This window comes from Cynocephalus volans, chromosome 2 (genome assembly GCF_027409185.1).
Source record: "Cynocephalus volans isolate mCynVol1 chromosome 2, mCynVol1.pri, whole genome shotgun sequence".
Classification (NCBI taxonomy): Eukaryota; Metazoa; Chordata; class Mammalia; order Dermoptera; family Cynocephalidae; genus Cynocephalus; species Cynocephalus volans.
This window is the reverse complement of record NC_084461.1, coordinates 210788251-210815947: the sequence shown is the minus strand read 5'-3', so window position 1 is coordinate 210815947 and position 27697 is coordinate 210788251. Positions and strand designations below refer to the sequence as shown.

The window sequence follows — 27697 nt, the reverse complement described above, 5'->3', positions numbered from 1 at the left end:
GGCGGGGCCGGCCAGGAGCAGCTCGTTGGGCGCGGAGCAGCGGAGCTGCAGGTGAGGCCCGTGGGGACCTGGGGGTGAGGAAGCCCGAGGGGCGGGATTAGGATACTGACGGGGCTCGGGTGAGGGTCAGGAGGAGCCCACGGCGCACAGGGGTGAAATGGGGCTGAGGAACCGGAGGGGCGGAATAGGGGGGCTGGGGAGGCAAGGCGGCCAAGACAAGGCTCAGAAGGGGGTGCCCAAGGCGTGCGGGGGTGAAATGAGGGACTGAAGAGAGGGGGCAGCAGCTGGGTACCCGAGGAACGCGAGGCGGGGCGGGGGATGGGGTGGCTGCGGAGCCCAGGGCTCAGAACTGGGGGTCCTTTGGACCAGCGGGGGTGTGGCCGAGCCGAGGGCCACGTGGGGACTAATGGCTGTAGACAGAATGGGGTGGTGAGGGATGATGCGCCCCCATTTTCCGGGATTTGGCCCCTCCCCACCCCATCCCACCCCCCAGGAGCAGCCTTCTTCCCTGCCCTCTATCCCACCAGCCCTTGCACCTTCGAGGTGCCACATCTCTACCCGAGTGCCCCTACCCCATGACCCCCCAAATGAATTTAAGGTAAGTAAAAGCAAGTACTTAGGCTGCAACTGCTTTATTTGGAGGTGTGCGAGACCGAGCCTCAGGCACGGCGATTTTGGGCTCCAGCACTGCAGCTGTGTAACCTCAGGCATGCCTCTTAACCACTCTGTGCAATAGGGAGAAATGGCACCTGACTGTAGGGATTTTAGCATATGGCCTAGCACACAGTGGGGCCCAGTAGACAGTGGCGGACTCCTCCACAGCCCTCCACCCTGCAGGACTCTGACACATGTCCTCATGACATTCCCTGGGGCAAGTTCTGCAGGCCAAGCTGTACTCCCACTGTATGGGATAGAATATAAGGTCAGCCGTCACTCTGATGCCATCTCCAGCTAATTTCTGGCCTTTATGCCCATATCCATCCTATTCAAATTTCCCTCTTTTCCTCCTGCAAGTGAAAGTGGCAAAGACACCAGGCGTCAGAAGACCCTTTTTGAGTCCCACTTTGCCATTTCCCACCTGTGTGACCATAGACGGTGCTCACTTTCCAGGAATCTACTTTTTTTTTTCCAAAAGATAACCGGTAAGGGGATCTCAACCCTTGCCTTGGTGTTGTCAGCACCACGCTCAGCCAGTGAGCCAACCGGCCATCCCTATATAGGATCCGAACCCATGGCCTTGGTGTTATCAGCACCACACTCTCCCGAGTGAGCCACGGGCCGGCCCAGGAATCTACTTTTTTTATCTACAACAGTGCCTAACAGTATGTGCTTATCAGCATAGTTGTGAGAGGTAAACAAAACAAATACCATTTTGAAAGCTGTAGACCTTCACACAAGTTCATTTGTAGAATTCCTTTGAGATACTGCCTGAAGCTAACCCTGTCTGTAAGACCTGTCTCTGCTACCCACTGTGCTCTGAGGAGTGTACTAGTTCCTCTTTGTAGGTGCCAGGCTTCAGCCCACCCACCCCCTGGTCACTCTTCTCTGCCATCCCACTTACCACCTGCTGTGTGTAAAGGGCCAGGGGTAGGCTCCCTGACCACAGGAAGCCTAATAATCTATCAAGAAAGCCAAGCCTGTAAAAAGAAAAGTGGTTGCACAACAATGTGAAAGTGCTTAATGCCACAGAACTATACATATAAAAATGGTTAAAGTGATAACATTTTATATTATATATATATATATTTACCAAAGTTACGTATGTGTAGAGAAAGATCTGGAAGGATTTACACCAAGCCATTTCCAGTGGTTATTTATGAATAAAGAAAAAAGATTCTCCATTGGTACAAAAAAAATTTAGCAATGAATATGATACTTTTGTAACAATGATGACGCTGTTTCCTTTTCTAAGGATTGCTATTTTTTTCATTACCCAAGTTCTGAGGTTAAGCAAGACTCAAGTATTCTGTCTGTACCAACTAGAAAAATGTAGTTGTGTAAATGTTGGTTGAGCTTGAGTCAAAACCGGTAAACCAAAGGAAAATAAATATTTCAAGTTAAAAAGAAAGAAAATCTTTACGAGGCAGGTATGAGCAAAAGTGCCGTAGTCATGGAAGACAGTGTCCTGGATCCCAAAGGTGGGAAGATTTCAGCAGAGCCTTGAAGGATCAGAGAGATGTTGGAGCACAATGGAAGTGCAGGGGGACTGCAGAATTAGTTCAGGCCCAGGAGGTGAGGGGTTGTACTAGGGGCCGTGGGTGCAGAAATGAAAGGAGGAGCCTCAAAAGAGCCAAATCCTGGGGTCAGTGACTGATGAGGGGTGGGCCAGGGACAGAAAGGATTCAGAATGACCTCCCGGGGTTTCAGTTGCTGTTAGGGACCAGGTTCTCCAGTGTGAACCCCACCAAGGGATTCTGGGCAAGTTCCTTAGCCTTTATGCTGCAGCCTGTGCCTATAAAGTGGGGATAACACAAAAGGTTTTGGGGAGGTTGAAAGAGGTGACACAGGAAGAGTGCTCGGAGCAGTGACAGCACCCCAAGGCCCCTGGCAAGTGTTAGCTGGCAGCACCGTTAATCCCACCACTGCGGCTGCCAGCTGATGAGAAGTGCAGAGAGGTGCAGTTCTGGGAGCCAGGAGGAACCAGCCAATGGTTCCATTTGGCCGGACTGGTCAAGATATACAGCACTGGCATTGGGAACCCAATGTCCCACTCATACCCACCCCAGGCCCTCGGTGACTTGCGCAGACTCATGCATGTGTCCCTCCCCCTCTGAGCCCTCCACTCGTCTGCCCCAGTCAGGATAAGCCTGCCCCAGCCCCAGCCTACTCTCCACACCCCCTTTTCCTGCTTACCAGGTAGCCGCCACATTATTCCTGAGACTATGTCTGCTCCAGTTGATCCCGCAAGAACTCAGAGCCATGGCACCATCCCCTGTCCCTCCAGGCACTCTCAGGGATGCCACTGTTACCCCTTTGGGTTAGGAATTTCTCCTTCCCTCACTGCGGGATATATGCCTTTATCTCTAGGTCCTGGGCTCCTGAGGGCAGGGATCGTTTTGTTTGCATCTGTATGGCGTACATTAGATTCCAGAGTTTATTGATAAAAGGAAGGACAAGAAAGGTAGTTATTCTTGTCCTTTATCCCAGCTGAGCTCCAGGGAAGGAAAGGCTGTGTCCTGGTTCCTCTCCTTACCCGTCCTGTGCAGGGCGATGCAGAAATGAGCCTGGTTAGTCCCCAGCAAGCAGATTGACTCTGTGCACCCTGCCTTTGTAGCGAAAGCGGGCAGCTGGCGCAAGCCCTGAGAGGAAGCCAGCCCATCCTCTCTGCAGATGCAGGCAGAGTGCTGCCTGGCCCCCACACCCCACCAAGTGTGCATGGTGGAGGCCCATGCTGGGCCCTGGGCTAAGGGTGGTGGGGACAGGACATGGAGGACAGGCATGTGGCTAGGCACCCAACCACAGCCCCCCATGAGCAGGGGCACACTGTGGGGGGGAGGGGTCTATAGTGGTGCAATGCACAGAGGCAGGGCCTCTAGCCTCAGGGAAACAGGCAGACTGCAGGGAGGGACTTCAGGCACAGGACGCAGCACCCTGAGGCAGGCAGGAGGCACCTGCATTCCAAAAAGTCAAACAAGTGGAATCAAAAGTGAAGGGTCTTAAATTCTGTACTTGAATGTGGGGCTTTACCCTGTGGGCCGGGGTTTCTCCAGCTGAGGCTGTCTGTGTATTTGTGGGGGTGAGTGGCAGTCCTTTCATTCTGATCCTAATCGTAAATTTACATGAGCACGTTTCGCATGGCTGAGATTTCATGGCCTCTAGGTCACTTCAAATTGCATGGGAGCGGGTAGCGTCTCCCAGACCCCAGGCTCAGACCCCAGGCTCCAGGCACTGGCAGTTACTGGGGACAGCGCTGCATTGTTCACATTTTTCTCCCATAAGCACCAGGAGGCCGGAGCGGTTCACAGGCAGAGGAGGGGACTTGGCCTCTTTTTCTGCTCAAGGGCATCCCAGCTTGCTGGGAAATGCATGCCACCTCCTTGTTTTCTCATCAGCTTAATTGTCCTGCTCTGCACCTCTGCTGGCAGGCCCTCCCTTCTCCTCTGTTGACCCTCCCTGTCACCCCGCACCCAGGCCCCCAGCTCTTCTCATTTCTCCATTTCACAGAATCTTCTCTTTGTGATTCTAATGTAAGTGTCCCTTCTGCTCTCCTGCTGATTTCTTCTTTGTTTTACATGCTGTATCTTTTTACCTGTTTGCCTGTTGTGACCCAGGCTACGTTCTACTTCTACTTGAGAGTAAATTTGAAAGATAATGATGAATTTAAGTCTATCCCCATAAACTTCGATAGCAAGTGCCTTTGTTTTTGGTGGCTGGCCGGTATGGAGTGCCCTTATTTCTATATTATTTTTACGTATCTACTTAAAATAAATTAACTTTCTATCTGGTCTTTGAAAGAAGAGAGAGGTTTTGTGTTTTTTAAATATACCACCCTTCACCCTTTGTGCTCCAAATCCTTCACTGATCAGACATTTAACTTGGCGCTGGCTGGGACCCTCCCCCACTTCTCCTTTTGTGTTTTTTATCTTCATGCATCTGGAAGATTTGTTCTAAGTTAGTGACTCTTGATAAGGACAACCCCTCCCTGGCAGTGTTCGGTGGGCCACTGGCTCCCATCATCTCTTATTTTCACCTTCACACCCCTGCCCACAGCTGCCCTTTTGACAAAGTTTGGAGGCACAGTCTGTGGATATTCTAAGACTGATGATTCTGGAAGATTCTCCCCTGTGGTTCTGCCCTCTCCATTCAGCTATCAGAACCTGGAAGGCTTCAGGGAAGGGATAGGCCATGAAACTGCTTCCCAGTTTCTCCTGCCTGGAACTCGGGGTGCTCCTCAGGCTCTCACGTCAATTTGTCACCAGAAAGGAACCCTGTTTATTTCCCCGGGTGTTAAATGTGTGGGCTTGTTCCTAAAGAAAGCTTCCTAGTCTGGGTCTCAGATGAAACCCGCGGTGGATGGCTCAGAGGGAGCAGACGCTGGCCAAGAAGAAGGGGACGGGAGAGAGAAGGGCCTGTGTTGAGCTGAGCACTGCTGGCAGGTAGGTGGTGTGCCCAGGTGTGCTCAGGTGTGTGTGTGGTAAGAAGTAGCATCTGGAGAGGGCTGGGCTGCAGCACTGCAAATGGGTCAAATCTCTCAGGGTGATTGAAGGAAGACTGAAGCGAGAGAGACGCTCTAATGTTCTAGGGCTATTTGGGTCTGGAGGGCTGTGAGAGAGAGGCTCTTGTACGGGTGGGCCCTCAGGTGTTTGGCTTAGCCATAGAGGTGTCTGATGGGGGTGGCAGACTAGGGAACCGGAAGAGGCACACAGGCTGGGAGAAAGGAGAAAGGCCAGGTGTGAGCACAGAGAGGATTAGTCTGGCCACTGCTTTGCGGATCTAAGCTAGGACAGAAGAGGAGCTGGATGCCACCTGGGGGTGGAGGCAGGGGGCCAGAGGCCTGAGTCCTGGACAACTGAGGCCCTCAGGCACACCAGCTCAGGCTCTGGAGTCCCTCCTTCCATTCTGAGACCTCAGGTGAGGGGCTGTCCCTCCCCAAGCCTCAGTGTTCTCATATGTAAAATGGGGACTCATCCTAGTTTGTTCCTGGGGTGTCGAGAGCAGTGCACAGGGCCTGGCAGCTAGTCAGCCTTCTGCCTTCCTGAGGATGTGGGAGGAAGAGCCCAGGAGGCAGGAGCCAGTGCTGTCCACAGCACCTCCCAGCCAGGGCTTAGGAGGCATGAGCCCTTATAAGCTCACAACTCGCTCCTCCTGTTAGAGAGGATTTAACAGGTTTGACCACGTACATGTGTCCCAGGTTAACCCTCCGCTTCTCTTCTGCTTACCCCTCGGGTGGCCTGGCAGCCTCTGGGGGGAGCCCTTCCTGCTCCCACTCTGGTCTGTCTCCAGAATAGCCCTGGACCGGCCCCTTCTGCTTGTGGACCCTTCTCCCTGCACCCCCAAAACCACCGCCGTGGGCCAGGCAGGTAGCCCTTCTCCTGTCTGGTCACCACTTCCAGGATCAAAGACCAGATGGCATCACCAGGGTCCCAGGGTCCAGTTCATCTGCTTCTCCTGCTTCCATGGCCTGGCCCCCGCCTCCCTCTCCTGCCCGCCTCTGGCTGTACTAGCCACCCTGTCCCAGGAATATATCTTCCTTCTCCGTCACTTCTCCTTTGAGATGTCCACATGGCCTCATCTTTGGGCACCCATGTCCCCACTCACACCCACGTGAGGACATCAGCTGCAGTTGTTGCTCCATTACATGAGGCCCAGGGTGTAGTGTGGTGCCTGCTGCACGATGCTTGCAGGACAAGAGAGAGCAGGACACCTGCATTGCACACTGCAGGGCACCTGTCACTCCAGGACATTCTGACTCTGACGTCTCTCCCCAGAGTGAAGACTGACTGGAGACCTTCTCACCCCAGGCCAGCTGCAGGCCCCCCGGGATGCTCCGGGCATGGCCTCTGGAGGCCCACAGAAAAGCAGCCAGATGGCCTGTGGCACCGAGGAGACCCTGGGCTTCCTAGATGCACTCCTCCATGACTTTCCAGCCCCTCTGAGCCCACAGAGCCCTTTGCCCTGGAAGGCCCCAGGGACAGTGCTCAGCCAGGAGGAGGTGGAAGGCGAGCTGGCCGAGCTGGTGATGGGCTTCCTTGGCAGCAGGTAGGTCTGTGTACCCTCGGAGGGAGAGCAGGGGGTGCAGCATGTCTGCCACAGACCTAACCTGCATCCCTGTGATGACACTGTCCTGCCTCCTGTGGCTGCTGTAACAAAGTGCCACAGACTGGGCAGCTTGAAGCACCAGAACTTTGTTCCCTCACAGTTCTGGAGGCCAGAAGTTCAAGATTGAAGTGTCAGCAGGGCCTCACTCTCTCGAAGGTCATAGGGGAGAACCTGCTGCAGGCCTTTCTCTTAGCATCTGGCATCAACTTCTTAGTGTTCCTCAGCTTGTAGTTTCCTCCCTCCAAATGCACCCTCCGTGGCCTGTGGCGCTCTCCCTGTGCGCTCGCGTCTTCACGGCCTCTCTCCCTGTCTGTGTCGCTTCTCCTCTTCTTGTAAGGACACAAGTCATATTTGATCAGAGGCCACCCCACTGTAATATGACCTCATCTTAACCTAACAGATAATTTTTACAAAGGCTCTAATTACAAATAAGGTCATGTTCTGAGCCACTGGGGATTAGGACCTCATTGTCTTTGTGGGAGACATAATTTAACACATAACAGGTGCTAAGCAGTAGGTCCTATTTCTGTCCCGTGGAGGAGGCAGACATCAGTGGATTAAGAGACATACAACGCCTTGCAGTTAGGGCAGGGCCACGTGTTCCCCCTGGCCAAGGATCAAGAGGTAGCTGGTGTTGTCCCATTTCACAGGTGAGGATACTGAGGCACAGAGAGCTGGCACAACCAGCTTAGCTGATCTTGAGGAAGACAGAATGTGTCTGTGAGCAGACAGCACGCCAGCCTCCTAGGCTGACCTCAGAGGTCCCTTCTTCAGAGGACCTCGGCCTGGGCCTCGTGGTCCTCCCCCCACTTCATTTATTCATTCATTCTGGAAGTATTTATCCCATGAAAGACAATGAAGGACAGGTGTCTTCTCTGTCCCTCTCTGCTCAGGCAGCGGCAGGCTCTTGGAGTCAGGCTGCTCTGTATGCCACAAGGAGTGGCTCATGGAGGTGATAGGGCCAGCAGGTCACACAGCATCCTTGTGAACCTCATTCTCCCTGAGGGGATGTGCCCATGGTCCCTGGTACCAGCATCACCCATGGGTCCTCTGCAAATCCCCTAAAGCCAGGACATGCCCTGGGCCATGGCTTTCCCCCAACAGAGCCTTTAGCCTCGGCGGCTACCATCTCAATATCCCCTAAGCACATGCTTCCTTTGCCCTGTTACAGCAGATCCACTTTGTTCCTGCATGGACCATGACCCCGAGGCCCCAGCAGAGTCAGTGACACACGCTTGCCCCTTGCAGCATGGAATCAGATGTCACTAAGTGTGTCAGCCACGTGGCACATATGTGTTTGGGGCCACGTCCACCCCAGTATTCCCCACAGACCACAGAGTTCAGGAAATGCCTGGTGACCATGTTCCATGGGAGTGTGACATTTGCAAAGGGTGTTGTTGGCTTGTTTTGAGCAAATATTTTGGAGACAGGTGGCATAAGTGAATTGTCCCCAGGGTGGAACAGAACGGGCCACAGCAGGGGTGCTAGATGTGGGAAAGGCGAGGGCAGGGCCCTGGAGTTCAGCCTTCCCAGAGGAGAGGGACCCTGTGGCACTCAGTAGAGAGCAAGGAAGTCCAAGGAGTTCTCAGTGTACTCCAGCAGCCACTGGGCCTTCCGTGGAGATGACAAGGGGCTGTCACTGGCCTGGGGTATCAGGGGTGGCAGGAAGGAAAGCCAGACCCAGGAAGATTTTCACACCTCTGCCCCAGCGTGAGGAGGAGATACAGCCTGAGCTGAGGATCAGGCAGAGATGCCATCCCAGGAGATGACAAAACCCAGGGTTCACTGGTCTTCTGAGTGGGGGCACAGGTGCAGAAGAGGGACGAGCCTCAGCAGCTGGAGCCTGGAGGGGCAGTGGAGTGAGCCCTCATGAGGTGTGGGGAGGGCAGGAGCAGCAGGAGTCCTGCCTAGGGAGGGGTCTGAGCCAAAGTTGGGTCAGTCCCAGGAGTCTGCAGGGGCACAGGGCCTCAGGGGCAAGTGGATTCTAGGTACAGTAAGGGAGGCCCAGGACTCGTTTGACGTGGATTTTAGGGGTTAGTAATGAGTGAGGGTGGGGGGGACGTGGCAGGGAGAGTGGTGAGGGACCAAAGCGCCCCTGGGGCCTGAGGCTGGAGGGGATGGCATAGCTAGCTGTCCGCAAGGAGCTCCTTAGACCCCCAATGAGTCCACCTTAACACACCTTAAAATGTATAATAAAGTGTAGTATTTTAAGGTCTTTATTCTAGCCATCTTAATGGATTTATTTTAAATTATTTCTCTTCTTTTTTAGCATTTTCCTTCATATGTAGACATGGATGTCCATAGGTGTAGTCATCACTTGGGGTCTGAACCTCAAATATTGTCTACGCCGTGTCCAACCATCCACAAGTGCTCACACACGTGTGTGCGCACACATGGTCACGCACAGCTCACCGTCCCCACAGCCCGAGTTTGGGCTCTTGGGTATAATGGGCTCCAAGTATATTGATCTGTGAGCTCTTTTTCAGATTTAAATGGCATCCTTTCTGAGACCATCCAGAAATCAGATTACCCAGTTCAGGGTGGCTTAATTTTATGTCCTATCTTCCCCTTTTGTTAGCGGTTTTGTGTCACATTTTTGGTTACCCAAGCAGTGCACACCTTACCCTGCAAGTATTTATGTGGTGGGCAGGAGCAGCGTTTCTCAGATGCCTGTGCCTCGTCCCACCTCAGCCCGTTCCCTGAGGCATCTTGTGACCATGGGAGGAGCCCACCATGCAGACACCAGAATCAGGTTGACTTTCATGGTGCAGGGACTCAGGACTGAGGGCCTCCAGGGCATGTCCATGGGCGGGACCCTTAGATGAGGCAGGAGCAGTGTCCAGGAAGGGGATGCTGGTGGCCATGGCCAGGCATTGTCTGGGCCCCCATAGCCGGAAGCTGCTTCCCTGCCCCCAGCAGCAGCAGTGGGGGTGGGCAGGAAGCCGAAGCCTGACCTCACCGGATCCAAGGGAAACAGGCGTCCCTTCTCCCTTGCTGCGGAAAAGGAAAACCCAGCGGCTGGCAGGAAACCCCTGAACGGCAGAGGAACTCATTTCTCATGTCTTGACTGGTTGTTTTCTTCTCCCCTGAGTCACCCTCTCATTTTAGAAAGTCAGGAATTCATCCTTGTAGATTCCTACAACTATCAGTCTTAGGAATCAGGTGCCCAGCCCCCATGGGACATGACCTGTCAGCTCAGGCTGTTGGAAGGTCCTCACCCTCCGGTTAAAACCAAGAGTGTCAGCCCAGCAGAGAATTGGCCAGCTGCCTCCAAGTGTGCCTCCCTCCCTCAAAGACAGGCACAGAGGGTGAATGGATGTCGTGCAGCTTCCAGGGGCTGCTGCTGGGTGGGAGGCAGATTCCAGGGGTCAGGATGCATCCTAGAGGCTGCAGGGTCACCAGGCGGAGTGAGCCCTTCTGCTTGGGAGAGCTAGGGAGGGCTTCCTGCGGATGTGTTTGAGCCAGTCCCCAGAGTGTGGAGCCCTTGTGGAGGGGTGGGGGCGGACGTGGAAAGGTGTATGTGTCACAGAATTTCGGGCAGCCCCATCCATTGCCCTCCTCCTCAGCCACAGATGGCTTCAGTCTCTCCATCCCCAAGACTCTTCCCTCTGTCTGCCGCTTGTCTCTCTTCTTCACTGCCCACCTGCCAGAGACCCCTGATTCGAGGCTACATTTCCTTCCAGCCTGTAGTGATCTCCCTGTCCACCCACTCATGTCCACTCAACTCCTCAGTCCTGTTCTGTGACATTCAAAGCAGTTGACCAAGTGTCACATCTCAGAATTGTTCCTCCGTGACCCTCGGTAGGCCACCCTTGGGGTCATTCCCACTTCTCCAGCTGATCCCAGGTGGGCGAACTCCTGCAGGCCCCAGCATCCCACAGCTCCATCTCCTGCCCAGACCATGTTCCTGCAGCCCCCCAGACCTCTTTGGTGAATTAATTATGCCACCATCCCCCCAGATGCTAAGAACAGAAACTTTGATGCTTTCCCTGCTCCTCCTTCCACCCCAGCCCCTGATCAGCCACCCCTGATGATGTCACTGTACTCTGTCCCGTGCCATCCACAGCTCTGCCCAGCTTGGGCCTTGGCCTCCCCACTCTGGACGGTTGTTACCAACTCCCTGCCGGCATTTACCTATCACTGTCCACACCAGAGTCAAAGACGGCTAACAGCCCAATCTGATCGTGCTGTGTCCCTCTTCAGCGCAGGCCAATGTCAGTGGCTCCCTTTTGCCACAGAGCTCGGCCCACCCTCTGCTCCCCTCACCTCAGCCCAGGGATCCTCGGGGCTGCACACAGCCTCTCCCTCTCCTGCAAAATGCAGCCCATGGGTTCCACGCTCTCTGTATCATTTCTTGGAGTGGCTGTACCAAAGCACCACAGACCTGGCAGCGTAATCCACAGAAATTCTTTGTCTCACATTTCTGGAGACTAGAAGTCTGAAATCAAAGTGGCCCACAGCAGGGCTGTTCTTTACTGTGTTTTGTAGGCAATCTTTGGCCTTCCTTGACTTGTGGTCTCATCCCTATTCCAATATAACCTCATCTTAACTAATTCTATCTGCAGTGATCTTATTCCCAAATAAGGTCCCGTTCTGAGGTACTGGGGGTTAGGGCTTCAGCATTTGAATTTGGGGGGCACGGTTCAATCCATAACACTCCCCACCCCCCAGGGGCCCCAAGCTGCATTGGTGACTCCTCTTCCCCTTCTGGGCACATGGACTAGGAGCTGTCGTCAGCTTGGACGTCAGGCAGTTTGCCGGGCCACTGAGGCCAAGGACACAGCTTGTACATCTCTGTGACACACCCACCCCAGCAGCCCCAGCACGTGTCGCGTGTCTGCCTTTGCATGTTGTGTGACCGTCCCATCTAACTGCCTGGGGAGAGAGTCACACTACTTGTCATGACCTCACAGCTGGGTGCAAGCCACCCTATCTTTGCTGCCTCTAAAAGGGCCTGCCACAGTGGAGCAGGGAGCCGAGGTCTGTCCAGAATGTTGGGGCTGACAGTCAGGGTGGGGATGCTGCGCATGAGCTCCTGCTCGGGAGCTGGCCCAGCTTCACTTCTCATCCCTCGTCCCTAGGAATGCTTTGCCACCACTTGCTGCATCTCTTGCCCATGAGGCCGTTTCCCAGTTGCTACAGGCAGACCTTTCTGAATTCAGGAAGTTGCCCGAGCAGGAGGAGGACGAAGACGAAGAGAAGGCCCCTGTGACCCGTGAGTTCTCCTTCCTCTCATGTGGCCCCAGGCTGCTTAGCAGGTGACAGACAGAGGGTGACATTGTGGGGAGCATGTTAATGGGGGCCGCAGAGAGGTGGGTTCCAGGGTGCTTGCTCATGACAGGGTGGCAGGATAGAGATGCAGAGAAAGTGTGACCCAGCGGCACACAGTCAGCATGGTGGAGTGTGGTGGACAGCACAGAGTCAGCCAACGAGATGGGGTGTCTGCTGGGTCCCAAGCACCTTCCTGTGTCCTGTCTCACTTAAGTTACAGAAATGCCCAGGAAATACACAGTGCTTATCCCATTTTACACATGAGAAAACCAGGGTGCTAACTCACAACCAAGTTCAAACACACTTGCTATTCTCTCCCTCAGCTAATGTGACCTCAAGTGAGCTCAGAGTCAGCAGCATGACCCATCACTGGGTTCCCGGAGGCAGCATCATGGTCAGATGGTAGAAAACACCAGAGCTCGGGCCCCTTGCCTCCACTGACCCGAGTCAGGACCATTGGGTGGAGACACTCAGCAAATGGAGGCTGGTCTGGCAGCCTGCTTCTGGGGCAGCTGTTGGCGCAGCACAGCCAGAGGAACCCAGAAACGAAGAGAGAGCATGGAGAGGCCCACAGAGCCTTTGACAGAGATTCTAATCATAAAAAATCAGGGCTCTTATTTAGCGTGACTTTCTTTAATTTTCCTAGTAATTCCTTTTCACTGCATTTCACCAAAGTCTTGGTTCGTGTTGGACCACAAACGATTCAGGGAGTAAGTCACAGTCTGCAGGGGGTGACACGAGGGGCGAGGCTCGTTACTGGGTTGCCCCTCCTGCCCGAGATTCACCTCTGGACAGGCCATCCGGGCAGTAGGCCTCCCGGTGGATTTTCCCTTCCTTTGCCATTTTCTTTTTGACTGTGTTACTTTAAACTCAGCATTAGCACCTGCCTGAGGAGCAAGGTGGGAGAAAGGGAGAAGAAAAAGCACAAAGCCTCTAGCCTCAGTATGTGCCAGGCAGTTCTCCTGCTTGTTCGGGTCCCCTGCCCTCTCCCTGGCTCCCTGCCTGCATTCCATCGGAGCACGGCCTCATGTTCCCGCCTGGGAGACAGCTGTCCACAGTGACAAGAAGCCATTGTTCTCTGCAAAGCTAGCGGGCTTCCGGCTGGTGGCAGCTGCTGCTCCTCGGCTCCACAAAGGGAACACTCCCCAACTCCCACCCCACCCCACCTCCTACCCCACCCAGCCCAGCCCAGCCCAGCCCAGCCCAGCCCAGCCCAGCCCAGCCGAGTCTAGCCTAGCCTGATCTACGTTCTCTGCCCGGCCAGGCAGGAGACAGCGACACCTGCTGGTGGGAAGGAGAACTGCCGCGGTGGCACCAGCCCAGCCCTGCACCTGAGGCCCCTGCAGGCCTGTGAAAGAGGGAGGGGCACAGCCAGGGAAAATCACAGCCTGCCTCTGCTCTCCCTGTCCCCGGAGAGCCGGTCCCATGGCCCGGGCTAGTGGCCTCAATCATGTGCTCCCTGTCATGGGAGTGGAACGTAGTAAAATGTGTCATCTCCAAGCCATTCTTGCAAAATTGCATCAGGGCAGGGATGTGACTGAAACCTCTATGTGGCTACCAGCCAGCCCCTCCTGAGTGGTCATCATCAGAACAGAACTTCAGGAGCAATTCCTAAGGGCTCCAGGGCTGCAGCCCTTGGCATCAGGAGTGCGTGGGCCAGGCGTCAGTGCCGTGGTTTATCGTCCTCATCTGCACTTGCCCTTTGCTTGAGCGGAAACTCAAGTCTAAACATGCTGATGTAAATAGCAGCAGCAGGACCTGAGGCGAGAGTAAGCGGCCTGGGTGGCTCTCTGCGTGCTTCAGGCCTAAGTGCTCCGAGCCAGCAGCTTCCAGAGAGTCAGGAGGAGCCTGTGTCTTTTGGAATGGTTTTCTGAGCACAACTGGCTACAGGAGAGAGGACGAGGAGGGCTGGGAGGCAGTGCCATGAGGACTGGCTGAATGAGGGTCCCCCACTGGATCCGTTGGACAGGATGCATGTGGAGCCACCTTTCCAGAGTTGGGCCCTTCCACAGCAGTCTTCAAGCCTGCACCCACAGAGTTTCAGCCTGGCCTGCCAGTCCCCCAGTTCTTGCCAAACAATTGAATGGGCCCCTGGGTGTAGCAGCTGCCTCCACCACTAGAGACCCCACCCCTGCCTTGATGCCTGGATTCCCCCAGGCTCATGGTTCTTCCTATGTGGCCTCCCCTCGCCTTGGCCCATTCTCCTTTTCTTCCATGGCCACCACCTTTGGGCTGGAGCTCTTCTCTCAATTCCCGATGTCATTTGGGTGTGGCCTACAAGGCTCAAATTCTGCCCCCTTTTTGGTTCTTTGACCTTGAGCCCCCTTCCCCCACCGCCCCCCAGGTCCTGACTCACCTACACCTGCCACACGTACCTGGACTACCAGGAGTGCCAGGAGGGGCCCTGGAAGTCTCCTTTGGATCTGTTCCTTGCTGACCTTTTCTTTAGAAACTAGGCTTAGGTAGGATTTGGGTCTTTTTCCCTTTAAAATGAGTGTTATTAGGGTATATAATTTGTTGCTACATAATAAATTGACCCAAGATTTAGTGGCTTAAAACCACACACATTCTCCCACAATTTCCATGGGTCTAGAATTTGGGAGCAGCTTAGCTAGGTGGTTCTGGCCCAGAGTCTCTCATGAGGTTGTGCTCATATGGATGCTGGCCTCACTGGAGGGTCCCCTTCCAAGATGGCTCAGTCACATGGCTGTCAGCAGGAGCCACAGATCCTTCTCATGTGGGCTCTCGATGGGGATGCTCAATCGTCCTCATAGCAGGACAGCTGGCTTTGCTCTAAATGGAGTGACGAGAGAGAGAGAGAGAGAACAGAACAAACACAAGGTGGAACCAGTAGTGTCTCTTATCACAACGCAGTTTTAGAAGCAGCCAGCTCACTAAGTCCCACATTAATGGGGAGGGACTTGAGCTCCGCCTCCAGAAAGGAGAACATCAAAGAATTTATGGACGTATTTTAAAGTCATCATATGGGGCTAACACTTATAATGGAAAATTGGGAGAGTATTAAAAAAAAGTGTACTTAAGGAATACATGGTGGGCTCATAGAACCACCACCTGCAGACACTCACTACTGACGTTTTAGTTACGTGCACTTCCTGCCTTTTCTTCCCTAGGTCCAAGTGGTTTCTCATGTAGTTGTGATTAAACTGTATATGTAATTTTCTACCCTCCTTTTCCATTTAATATTATTATGACATGAACATTTTAGATTTTGTTTTACTCTTTAGTTTTGTTTGTTTGGGGGTTTTTTTGTTTTCAGGCGTTTTTTGGCAGCCGGCCAGTACGGGGATCTGAACCCTCAACCTTGGTGTTACCAGCACCACACTCTAACCAAGTGAGCTAACTGGCCAGCCCTACCCTTCAGTTTTTAATTAAACTTTTTGTTTTTACATAATCATAGCTGCACATGCAGTTGTAAGAAATAATGCAGAGATTGCACGTATACTTCACCCAGTTTCCCCCAGTGATAACATCTTACAAAATTATAATAAAATATCCCAGTGAGAATCTTAGCATAGTCAAAATACAGAACAGTTTCATCACCACAAGGATCCTAAATGTTACCCTTTTATCGCCACCCTAACACTCCCACCACCACCCCCTCACACCCCAGTCTGTAACCACTGGCAACTACTATGCTCCATTTCTATAATTTTGTCATTTCAAGAATGCATATACATGGAATATACAATATGTAACTTTTGGGGATTGGCTGTTTTCACTCAGCATAATTCCCTGGAGACTAACCTAGGTTATTTCATATATCAGTAGTTCATTCTTTTTTATTGCTAGGTGGTGTTCCAAGGTATGGATAGTCTGCAGTTTGTTTAATCATTCACATGTGGAAGGACATCTAGGCTGATTCTAAATTGTGGCTATTACAAATAAAGCTGCTGTGAACATTCGTGCACCAAGTTCTCGTGTGAACATAGTCATTTTTCTGGGAAAAGTGCCCAGGAGTGTAATTGCTGGCTCGTATGGTAGTTGTGTTTTTAGTTGTGAAAGTCGTTTTTAATAGCAGCTTAATTCTTCATCAAGAGAATAGACCACAATTTACTTGCCATTCCTTTGTCATTGGACATATACTGTTTCTAATTAACAGGGAATTATAAATGATTCTATACTTTGTCCTTAAATTATTTTCTCATTTCCGATTTTTTCCTCAGGGAGGGTTTCCATGCGTGGAGTTGCTCCATCATGGGATGGGAGACTTCTTGGGACATATTGCCAAGCCAGACATTTCTAAATACTGAGGACTGGCTCTCATGCATCATCGATTGGGTTGGTCTGCTCAGAATGCCCTGGGAGGTGACTGGCAGCTGGGACCTGAGCAGGATCATGGTGGGGGCTATCTGGAGAGCTTCAAGGGACAGCACAAAAGGGGGACAGGAAAGGCCAGTGGAGGCTTGGTTGGGACTTGCCTAACAATTCTTCCATACTGCCCACCAGTGTTGGATGCCCAAGGCCTGGCACGGAGCTGCTTTAACCAGCTCTGGGAAGTGTGCAGCCAGTGGCAGAAGCAGGTGCCAGTGACTGCTCGGGTCCCACAGCGGCAGTGGCTGGTTTCTATCCACGCCATTCGGAACACTCGCCGCAAGATGGAGGACCGGCACGTATCCCTTCCTGCCTTCAACCAGCTCTTCGGCTTGTCTGTGAGTGCTCCACCAACAGGGCCCAGGGCGGGCGGCTTCCCGCATCAGGACAGCTGAGGAGGGGTGGAGCAGGGGTGGGGGACCACCCTGTTGCTAAGAAGAACTGCCAGCCACAGCCCAGGCAGGAAAGAGATTTAGCAGCTGCTGTCTAAAGGCTGAAGTGCTGGTGGCTGTCAAAGCACTTCCCAGGGGGATCTGAGAGGCCCAATTCATTGTCCCGGCACCTTTGGGCCAGGCCACCAGTCATCTCACCTCCCAGCAAGTGACGGAAGAAAGACCACAGTGTGAGTCTGTTCTAAAGGGAAGCCCCAGTGCCACGTTGACCCCCCAGACTCATGATGATGGGGCCCTGCTTCATGTGCAGCCCCAGGAGGGGCTGGTGCATTGTACCTCTTCTTACTCTTGCAGTAATTCCCTACAGATGGTGAAACTGAGGCTCCCAAGAGTTGTCCTTTTCCACATCTCCCAGCTCATAAGTGCTTGAGCCAGGTTGGCCTGTCTGATGGTGGAGGCCATGCTGACCCCTGCTGAGCCTACCCCAGTCAGTGCCTGGGCTCCACTCTCTCCTTCCCAGATGAGAGCAGCTGGCCAGGAGTCCCAGCCTCTGTCAGGGACCAGGCCAGCAAGTCTGTGACTCCAACTGCATTCCCCTCCAGGACCCTGTGGATCGTGCCTACTTTGCTGTGTTTGACGGTCACGGAGGGGTGGATGCTGCAAGGTATGCTGCTGTCCACATGCACGCCAACACTGCCCGCCAGCCAGAGCTGCCCACGGACCCTGCCGGAGCCCTCAAAGAAGCCTTCCATCGCACCGATGAGATGTTTCTCCAGAAAGCCAAGCGAGAGGTGAGAACCAGCAGCTGGGCCTCAAGTGCAGTGTGGGGGGCCAGTATCATCGAGGAGTCCTGGCCCCTGCAGAGGGAAAGAAACCAAAGCAGTTGGTGGTGCCAGAAGGTCCTCACTAAACACTGCTGGCAATCATGTCATTTCATTCTTACAGTAAGGGGAGATTGTTTTTCATTTGAGTGGAAGCAACATAAAACTTGCCCCTGATCCAGCATGCTGGGCCCCCAGCAACACAGACCTGCAGGCTGTGCAGTAAAGGCCAGCATGCTTTAAAATGTACCCAGGAATAGGGCTGGCCAGTTAGCTCAGCTGATTAGAGCACAGTGCTGATAACACCAAGGTCTAGGGTTTGATCCCTGTACTCTAGTGTTGGTCAGGAGGCAGATGGCAAGAGGGAGGTGTGGCCAGAGCTTGTCTGTGGCCTCCACAGTAAGGCATGGGCGAGGCAGGGCAGGCAAGTCCCAGCAAGCTTCGGATCAGACAATTTGAATAATCTCAGTGGACTCTGAGCTACAGGGCCATCCCCAGCTGTCCAGCACTTGGTCACCAGGGCCATCCAGATCAGGGGAAACACTGGGCAAGGAAGGAGGTGTTTGGGGGCACGGGCCTGGGATGGCTGGCTTGCACATGAAAGGTACCCTTGCAGGGCAGGCGTTTGCTACCTCTAGAGATTTGCTCCCCTAGAAGGGGCAGTCTCTCCAGGATCCACAAGGCCCCAAGTCAAAGCATCATAAAATACAGAAGAGGAAAAACATGATTAATACACTGCCCCACCTCATCTTGCTCTTCGGGGCAGGGTCTTGGAAAGCTGCTTGTGTCCACTGGGAACATTCTTTCCTTGGGATTACAGCCATGGGTAGGGATGAGGCGTTTATTTCTGAAAGTAGAAAGAATGCAAATGCACAAGGCCCTCCTCTGTGAACCTGTCCTCACTGAACCTTCCCTGCAGGGTTCCACTGGTTCCTCCTGGCAGCCCCAACATGTGGCTACTAGTTTTGTGCCCATTTTAGACATTGGGAAACTTAGGCTCAGATTGCTTAAAAGACCTGCCTTAGTTTGGAGACACCAGGGGAGAGGTATGCTGTCATCACACGCTCTGAGCACAGACCCAAATGGAAATCAGCAGAGCCAGACTTGGCATCTCAGCAGAGAAAACCATACAGTATCTAAAACTGTAAGGAGGAACCAAGCAGAGAGCTGACATGCCTCCCCTCCTGGCCACTGTCACCCCAGGAAGTGAAAGAGGCCTCTGAGCTCAAGGCTGCCTCTCATAATAGGAAAAGGATTCTCTGAAGCGGGTGTTTAGTTTAGTTAATTATTTTCTTTAAAGAGATATTTGCCACTTTAGTATAAAACAGGCTTTGTGTTGGGTGATTTTGCCCACCTCTAGGCTAATGTAAGTGCTCTGAGCATGTTTAAGGTAGGCTAGGCTAAGTTATGATGTTCAGTAGGTTAGGTGTATTCGGTGCATTTTCCACTTACAATATCTCCAGCTTACATTTGGTTTATTGGGACGTAACACCATAGTAAACAGAGGAGTACCTATACAATTTGACAAGTTTTGGCTTATATATCCACATGTGAAACCTCACCACAATAACAGACGTGTTCATCACAAAATCTTCATCCTGCCCTTTGTTTTTCTTCCCCTCTCCCGCCCTTCCCCAGACAACCACTCATCTGCATTCTGACACTACAGACAAATTTGCATTTTCCAGAATTTGACATGAACGGGGTCCTACAGGACATGCTGTCCTTTCACGCCATGTAATCCTTATGAGATTCCTCCTGCCATTGCATGGCTCAGCACTTCAGTCTCCTTCTTGCTGAGTGCTTTTCCAACAGTTGGTCAGTCTGGACCAGCATTACCCGCAGGGCGGGCCCTTGGCCCCACCTCACCCACATGGGCCCTCTCTCCCTGCAGCGGCTGCAGAGCGGCACCACAGGCGTGTGTGTGCTCATCACAGGAACAACCCTGCATGTCGCCTGGCTTGGAGACTCTCAAGTCATCTTGGTGCAGCAGGGACAGGTAGTGAAGCTGATGGAGCCACACAAACCTGAGCGACAGGTAAGGAGCTCCCTCCATCCAAGCCCATGTGGGGGACAGTCTGGGGACCTCATGGGGAAGCAGCATGTCAGGTGGCCTGGGCTGGGTAGTGCTGGAGTATATTAGGGTGTACACAGAGCCCTGAAAATTCCTGACCCTCCTTGAGCTGCCAGGGGGTCCCAAGTGAGCCCATCCTGAGAGCTCTGTGGGTCACAGTGACATGGAACCCAGAGTTTCAGGAGACAGCTGGGCCCTTGACCCCCAAAAGCAGCCCAGGAAGTGGGATCAACTTGACCCAGTGCAGAGTCATGTCATGTACGTGGGCAAGGGGCGGCTGACCACAGGCTGTGGGCAAGGAGGTGACTCTGTGCCAGGGCTGGCAGGGACCAGGCTTGGGGCTTCATTGGGCAGAGGCTATACTGGGACCCTGGGACTTTGAGGTCACACTCACCTGTCCAAGCCTAAGGATCCTCACCTGGACGTGAGGATGACATTTCTTCTCAGACCATATCTCACAAAAGCATCCAGTCTGTCTGTCTCCTGAGGTTGGATAGCAAGCATTCTGATATTGAGGAATGCCTGCATGCCCCCCAAACCCCACTTTTCCCACCTGCTGCTTGGCAGTAGCTTTTCTCACCTAACCGTGTGCCCAGTGGGCTAGTCGCTGTCACACGTAAGGAGCTCCCGTCCTTTCTCGGGGCTGCGTGGTATTCCATCCATCATCCAGTCCCTTGTTGGTGGACGCTGAGATCTTTTCAGTCTTTCAGTGCTAGAGACAATGCAGCAGTACATGACTTCGTACATTAGGTTGTTCAGGGTCAAGTATATCTGTAGAACACATTCCTCGCCAAGTCGAAGCAGGTGAACATAGAGTCCTGGTAGATTTGCCAGACTGCCCTCCTTGGCTGTGGTAGGCTGTGCTCTGGCAGCACATCCCAGAGGGTCCATTTCCCCCAATCCTGCTGACCTGGGGAATTCTGCCCATCTGAGAGGTAAAAAGGATGTCTCGGCAGTGGTTTAGTTTGCTTTTTTTGTTGCAACGTGAGTTTGAGCATCTTCTCAAAGTTTACGTTCATTCGTATTGTCTTTCCTGTGAGCTCTCTGTTCCCACCCTTTGCCCATTTTTCTTGCCAATTTGTTTTTCTTGCCATATATATGTGATGCACAGTAGGGAGGTTGGCTCCTTTTCTGTGGTTTTGCAAATGTGTCTCCCTTTTTGTCATTTCTCTTGTCTTTGTTTACAGGCTTTTGCCATTTAGAAGTTTTGGTTTTTCTGTAGCTGAGTCAAGCAGTCTTTCCTTTTGTGGCTTCTAAATTAGGAGAGCATAGCAGAGACTACCAGGCATTGATCATCAGAATAGTCAGGAATGACAGTGTTCCTCGGCCTCACCACAGCTCACAGTCTGACCTAAGTCTCCTACATGTGCTGTTTCCATTGTCCAGAGGAGAGAACTGAGGCTCAGAGAGGTTCAGCCACTTGCCCAGAACACACTGCCAAAGTGGCAGGTGGTCTCTGCCACTCCACTGCCCCTGTGGGGGGATTGCACCTGACCCCTCGTGGGTTCTCCTCCCCAAGATATGCAGTGAGGTGGAATGTCGCCAGGTTAGGACTAGATGCAAACTTCTGCACAGGGTACTGGACCCACTCCCACCCTCAGCCTACACCCCTGCAGGCTCAGCATCCAACACTTGCTCTGAACCCCAGTGGGGGCTTTTCCCAGGAGCCTGAGCCCCACCTTGTTCTGCAGCTGTCTGAGCAGGGTCCTCCTGCCACTGGATTCATTTCAGGCCTGCAAACATTTAACACCTACTCTGTACAGAATACTTTGCTGAGGCAGCAAGATAATAACCCAAGACCCACTTCCCATGTCCCGGTAGCTCTCAGTTTAGCAGGGGAGAGAGGCGCGGCAGGTGAGAGTGCAGGATGCGGGCAAAGTGCTGGGGACAATGCAGCAGAGGGGTGAATGGAAACAAGACACGGAGCCCAGTCTTGAAGGCCAGGGAGGCAGGAGTAGGTTAACCAGAATCAGCAGTGAGAGACTCATAGGGGAACAGGGAGAAGACACCAACCTGCTGCTCCGGCAGAGGGAGGGGCTAGGGCTGCCATGGGCCGGGAGGAACTCCACAAAGAATCACTAGAAGCTTCTGAAATGATCAGACCACTGGAAGGCAAGTTGAGGGCTGGGTCCCAAAAGTGTGAATCCAAGAGAGCAGTAAGAGTCATCCACAGTCACAAAACACAGCAGGCAAGCTATGGCAAAGACCCACCTAGTAAGGTGGCCTCAGGAGAGGCAGAGGAAAGAGTCCAGATTTGGGAAAGGAGATATCAAAAAGGGGAGTGCATTGGGCATCCAAAGGATGGCAGTGTTGTCAGCCATGCTGCTGGGACCTTGCTGAGCAGAGCCCCACGTTCTGTGGGGGGCAGGGAATGGCTGTTAATGGAACCTAGTCCTCGACCAAACTGAGCCTGGCCAGGACAGCATGTGGGTTGGGTAAGGCTGCCGAGACTGGCACAGACGGAGGTGGAGCCTCTTGAGAGAAGGAGAACCCAGGGCGCAGGATCAGGGTTAGAAGTGTCAGTTCAGCAAGGCGGATCTGCTTCAGCACCAGCCTCTTGAGTCCTGGAGCCCGGGCAGCCTGTGCAGACCAGGTTGGCCCATCCAGCACAGGAGACCCAGCTAGTGGTTTCCAAACTGCGTGGCCATCGGGGCTGGGGTCACAGGTTGCAGGGGGGTACTATGGCCCAAGCACCCTTCACCCTCCAGCTCAGCCCCATCCCCACAGCCATCTCTCATAGGGGAGTGGGGGGTTTCAGGGAGGAATGTTCTGCAGCTCAGAAAGCCTGAGCCGCCTGGCTGCATGGTCTCCTTGGGGAGACACCATCCCAATGGGGGATGTAGGAGTAGGTTCAGTTACCTTGGCATTGCCCCTCCCTGAGGGCAAAAGTGGCTGGGTGTGGGCTGTGCACCCCACCTTGAGGGGGCCCCCAAGGAGTGGCTCACCATTCACCCACAGTCACCCCTGCCTGTTGTGGGTTTGTGGGGGCTGGAATGTGTAGGAGATGAAAGCAGAGAAAGGCTCACGATTCTCCATTCTTGATTGTGCCTTCCCACAGGGATACAGGGGTAGGCTGGGGGTGAAGCTGCTCACAGCCCCTCCCAAGGGGAAGCCTCCAAGGCTGTGGGGGCTGCTCCCATTCGCAGTTCCTTGCTGTGTGTGTGTGTGTGTGTGTGTGTGTGTGTGTGTGTGTGTGTGTGTGTGTGTGTGTGTGTGTGTGTGTGTGTGTGTGTGTGTACACGTATAGTGTGTGTTTGTCCACCTGTACCTCCCCTGCCTTCTCTCCTGTGTGTGTGTGTGTGTGTGTGTGTGTGTGTGTGTGTGTGTGTGTGTGTGTGTGTGTGTGTGTGTGTACACGTATAGTGTGTGTTTGTCCACCTGTACCTCCCCTGCCTTCTCTCCTGTGTGTGTGTGTGTGTGTGTGTGTGTGTGTGTGTGTGTGTGTGTGTGTGTGTGTGTACACGTATAGTGTGTGTTTGTCCACCTGTACCTCCCCCGCCTTCTCTCCTGCCCTCTGCTTGGCTTCCTCTGCCTCCCCTCTCCTTCCTGGTCCTCCTCGCTTTTCTCTGGCCCTGCTCAGACCACAGGGAGAGGGGGATCTCAGATCCAGAGGGAGCCTTCAAAGTCCCCTAGTCCTGTCTTCTTCACAGTTTAAGAATTCCCTAGCTTAGCTAGAACAGGTAGCTGCTTCTAGCAACAGGGACGCCCAGCCCACCAGGCACCTGTCCAGTCATCATGCAGGCCCATAGCAGCAGGCACTTGGGAGGGTTTGGGCTCCTGCAAACCCACTCCCCTGTTGTTCCCACTGTGAAGCCCTCAGTGGCGGAACCACACAAGGAGGCCCAGTCCTTAGGGCCTTGTCTCTCAGGCCTCCTGCATCTACACAGGAGAGGGGACTGGGCTGACATCCCCATCTGTCCAGTGGACAGCATCCCCTGGGGCATCAGGGTTCCCACACCCAGCTGGTGCCAGGCCCCTGTGTCCTGTGGGGTCAGGAGGTTTACCCCACAAGTAAAATAGGGATAAAGGACGTCCTCCCTCCCTGAGTAGACGTGGGCAGACGCGGTTGTTACCCGTTTTGGGCTCACAGCTGGGAAGCCTCTCCTTCAGGAACTGATAGGACCAGAGGTTTTCAGAGGGACTTGTGGCTGGGCTGAGCTTCTGTCCTCTGGAGGGAAATTAGGCCTGAAACACGCTGGTTCTCTGGTGAGCAGATTCAGTGCCTAGGGTGAGGCCAGGTTGAGGAGAAGGATAAGAACCAAGCAGACACCGGCCACCATTCAGGGGCTGGCTCAGGCTTCCCAAGCCCTGCCATGTAGCTGCACATATCAATGCTTCATCTCCTTGTCCCTGCAACTTTCGAGGTAAGGACAGCATCCCTGAGTTAAAGATAAGGAGGGTCAGAGATCGATCATCCAAGTCCACGGCTTGCGTCTCTCTGCTGCCCTGTGAGCACCTCCCCAACCCCAAGATGCAGCTCAGGGACGTAGGCATCACTCAGTGGCCTTGGGTGGTCCGTTTATGTTTGCATTACCCCTTATGAGCCATTCCTGCAACTGAAGGACATTTAGGTCATTTATAATTTCTCACTATTTTTAATAATGCCTAATTTGGGGGTATCTCTGGACCTCCCGACTTTGTTCAAGTTCTGTGGCTTCAAACAAACGTCATTTGAGAAACCAGCTCTGCCTCTGTTTGGGCAGCGGTGTTGGGGCACCTGCCCCGTCAGCTCACCCAGCCCCCAATTCTGGCTGTCTCCCTGCAGGACGAGAGGGCACGCATCGAAGCACTGGGTGGCTTTGTGTCTCACATGGACTGCTGGAGAGTCAACGGGACCCTGGCCGTCTCCAGAGCTATCGGTGAGGGGAGTGTGGAGGCTGACATGGGGGTGCAGTGCGTAGGGCGGCCACTTGAAAGCCGAGGCCTGTGGACTGTGGCCCACGGCTCACCGGTGGTTTGGGGCAGCAGTGCCGTGTGCCAAATATTGTTTGAAACGTACCAGGGTCATGTCATCAGTCAGGCTGTGAAGGGAACAAGGCCGATTTAGAGACTGCAACTGGCAGCACCTAAGAAACTTTCATCTCACACAAATCACTGCAGTTGAAGTTACATATTATTATCTCTTCATTGTACGACATCCCCCCCAAAATCTAGTAGGAAACCATTGGCTAGCTACTACACGTACTAGAAGAAAAGTTTTAAATATCTGTAAATGAAGTTTATCTCCTTCCCTTTATCCCATTTGTGTGGAAGATTCTTTTTTTTGCTTTTGGGAAAAAAAGTTTCTCCTCTCCCCCGTCCCATTTTCTCAGTGTCATGTCACTGCCGGGTCTCAGCCTAGAGGCTTGGTGAGGGCACCTGCACCCTTCTCCTAATTCAAAGTCACTCCTCCCCAGCTGCCCCCCTGGGATCGGGCGTCTGTCCCTCCCACCCTCCTGAACTGTTCTGTCTTTCTTGGCAAATGCGGTTCCTTTCCTACAGCCCTCCTTCATGCAGCTTCTACCATCGTATCTCTGGATACACTGGGACAGGGACGCAGGTGTGGACAGGCGAGAGTCAGAAAAGAGCCCTCTCCATATGAAGGCTGGGGTGGCAGTCACAGACCATGGTCAGGGGCTTGGGTTCCATTCCAAGCAGAGTGGGAAGCATTGAACAGTTTCGCTTAAGGGAGCAACAGACCCCTTGAGAACAGGCTGGTCTCTGTCCACGGAGCTTCTGACACAAGACTCTTCTCTCTGTGCCCAGGGGACATCTTCCAGAAGCCCTACGTGTCTGGGGAGGCAGACACAGCCTCCCGGGAGCTGGCGGGCTCTGAGGACTACCTGCTGCTGGCCTGTGATGGCTTCTTTGACGTCATCCCCCACCAAGAGGTCATTGGACTCGTCCAGAGCCACCTAGTTAGGCATCCGCATCCGGGCAGTGGACTTCATGTCGCTGAGGAGTTGGTAGCTGCGGCCCGGGAACGGGGCTCCCATGACAATATCACAGTCATGGTGGTCTTCCTCAGGGACCCCCAAGAGCTGCTAGAGGTCAGGGTTCAGGGGGCAAGGGACTCTCAGGCAGACATGAGAAGCCAGGACTTGCCCTCTGGCCTCTCAGAGCCCGAGACCAATACTGCACAGAGAAGCTAGGTGGTCCAGGCCTCCCCCTACTCCCTTCTTTCTGCCCTTGTGATTCTCCCCCTCGAAGGCCTTAGGACCCAACAGGCAGCCATGGGCAGGGGTGCCACCCACACAGTGCTTCTCCCCAGCACCCCTGAGCCACTAGTGGTGTGCCCTAAAGACTGAAGAGCTGCATGAGGCAGCAAGCGGATCTCAGAAGAAGTCTGGAGAAAAGAGCTCACCAAAGAGATGTCCCAGGAAATGGACCGGCTCCTGCTTCCAGCTCCCACTGGGGCAGGGGTGGGACCAGAGGCCACAGCTCCTGGTGGCAGCCAGACCAAAGACACCAGGTGTGCACATGTAGCAGCGTGTGGGACCCTCAGGCAGACCCAGGAGTCACATATGTTTTCAGGCACGTCCTGGAGTCACGCTCAGCAGGCAGGTGTCTTGCCCAGGTTTCTCATCACTCCTCACTGTGGCCGTGGCCATAGCCATGGAGGGTTCATACTGATAGATGAGCCCAGCAGATCCTGGTTGGCCATGCCAGCTTGCCAAAGAGGAGAGAGCAACCCAGTTGGAAAGAGAGGGAGCACCAGGGGTCTGGTCTGCAGTGGCAGCCTGTGACATGGTTGGGCCCACCAGAGCCTTCCAAGCCCTCTCTCTTCCCTCAAACACCCTGGGGAGGTGAAGCTCCAAACCTGTGACACACATGTGTCTTTTGTGCGTATGTTTGGGGTTCTTTTTCCAGGGGAAAGTCTAATTCAGAAGCAGTATTTCAAGTTTTATCTTTAATTTAAGAGTGCCAAGATGACCCGTTGTGTCATGTAATTTAAGCAGAGCTTAGCATTTATTTTATTCCTTAGAAAACTTACGTATTTACTTTTTTTTTTTAACCGTTTTTTTTGGAGGGGGGGACTTTTTTTGCAGTATTACTGAATTTTTTTCCCTCAAATCAGGATGGAAACAGAAACTTTTCCAGGTGGTATTAATAAACCACTCAAGTGCCTTAAACAACTTTAAACAAGACTAGAACTGCTGGGCCTGCAATGGATTCTGGTAGGCATGTTGAAGTTTTTACAAAAGCAGGATGTTTTGCTGGGGAGGCATGCCTTTGACTACAAATCTTTCTGGAAGGATTCTTCCTGCCTCTTTGTGATGCTGTGTGCCCCCAGGAGCATCCCTGAGATAAGTGGCAGGAGCCGTGGCTGCCAAGTGGCAGTGGTGGGGCTCAGACAGAAGGGCTCCAGGCATCTGGGGTGGCTGGGCCCCGTCAGCCTCACTCACCCCCTTGGCCCTGCCACTCTGGCTAGATCCCAGGCAGAGGAACCTTGCTTCTGTTTGACTGGAACATTCTCGAATGTCTTTTGTACTGATAATCAAATTGGTTTTATTGGGAAAGATGCTTGATTAAGAGGCTCTAGCAAGACCAGAGGCAGCCTGTGGGTCTCTGGCTTTGTCTGGAGGCAGCAGGGATGCTGCTGGGTGTCTGATGGCACAGGCCACAGCCCCTCTTCTGGCCCCATGGCTCACGGCCTCCCCTGCCTTGCTCTGACCCGTAATTGAGCAGTCTCCACATTCCTTAGTGCACCCTGGGATGGCGAGGCTCACGAGCAGCCATGCTTGGGTGCCTCAGGGAGCTCACATAGCTTATGTAGGGTCAAAAGTGGCATGGCTTGGCAAGAGTGCCAGGCAGAGGGCAGGGGTGCCGGGTGTGAGGAAGGGGGACTCAGGAGGGACTCAGGAGCAGCCTCCCTGGGGAAGGACCAAGCAGTGGGAAGCGCTACTCCAGGCAAAGGCCAGCAGGTCCAAGAAGGGTGTGGGTGGCTTAGCCAAGGCTTTGGTAGGGAGAGGGGAAAGACTGGGTGTTGGGGGGGAGCTTGGCAGTGAGGGCCTTCTGGTGGCCTTCAGAGTCTTGCCTGTAGGCTGTGGGGCCCAGGGAGGTCTGCA

The 27697-nt window shown here is 53.5% G+C and overlaps 1 protein-coding gene across 1 annotated transcript; it reads left to right on the top strand.

Annotated features, from left to right (window-relative positions):
* Nucleotides 1-27611, top strand: PPM1F (protein phosphatase, Mg2+/Mn2+ dependent 1F). Its single transcript, XM_063086207.1, has 8 exons — nt 1-51; nt 6429-6699; nt 11841-11974; nt 16498-16700; nt 17357-17545; nt 19470-19613; nt 24415-24508; nt 25395-27611. Exons 2-8 carry the CDS (start codon nt 6494-6496, stop codon nt 25778-25780), a joined length of 1356 nt encoding a protein of 451 aa, XP_062942277.1. The 5' UTR covers nt 1-51; nt 6429-6493; the 3' UTR covers nt 25781-27611.
* The last annotated feature ends 86 nt before the right edge of the window (nt 27612-27697 follow it).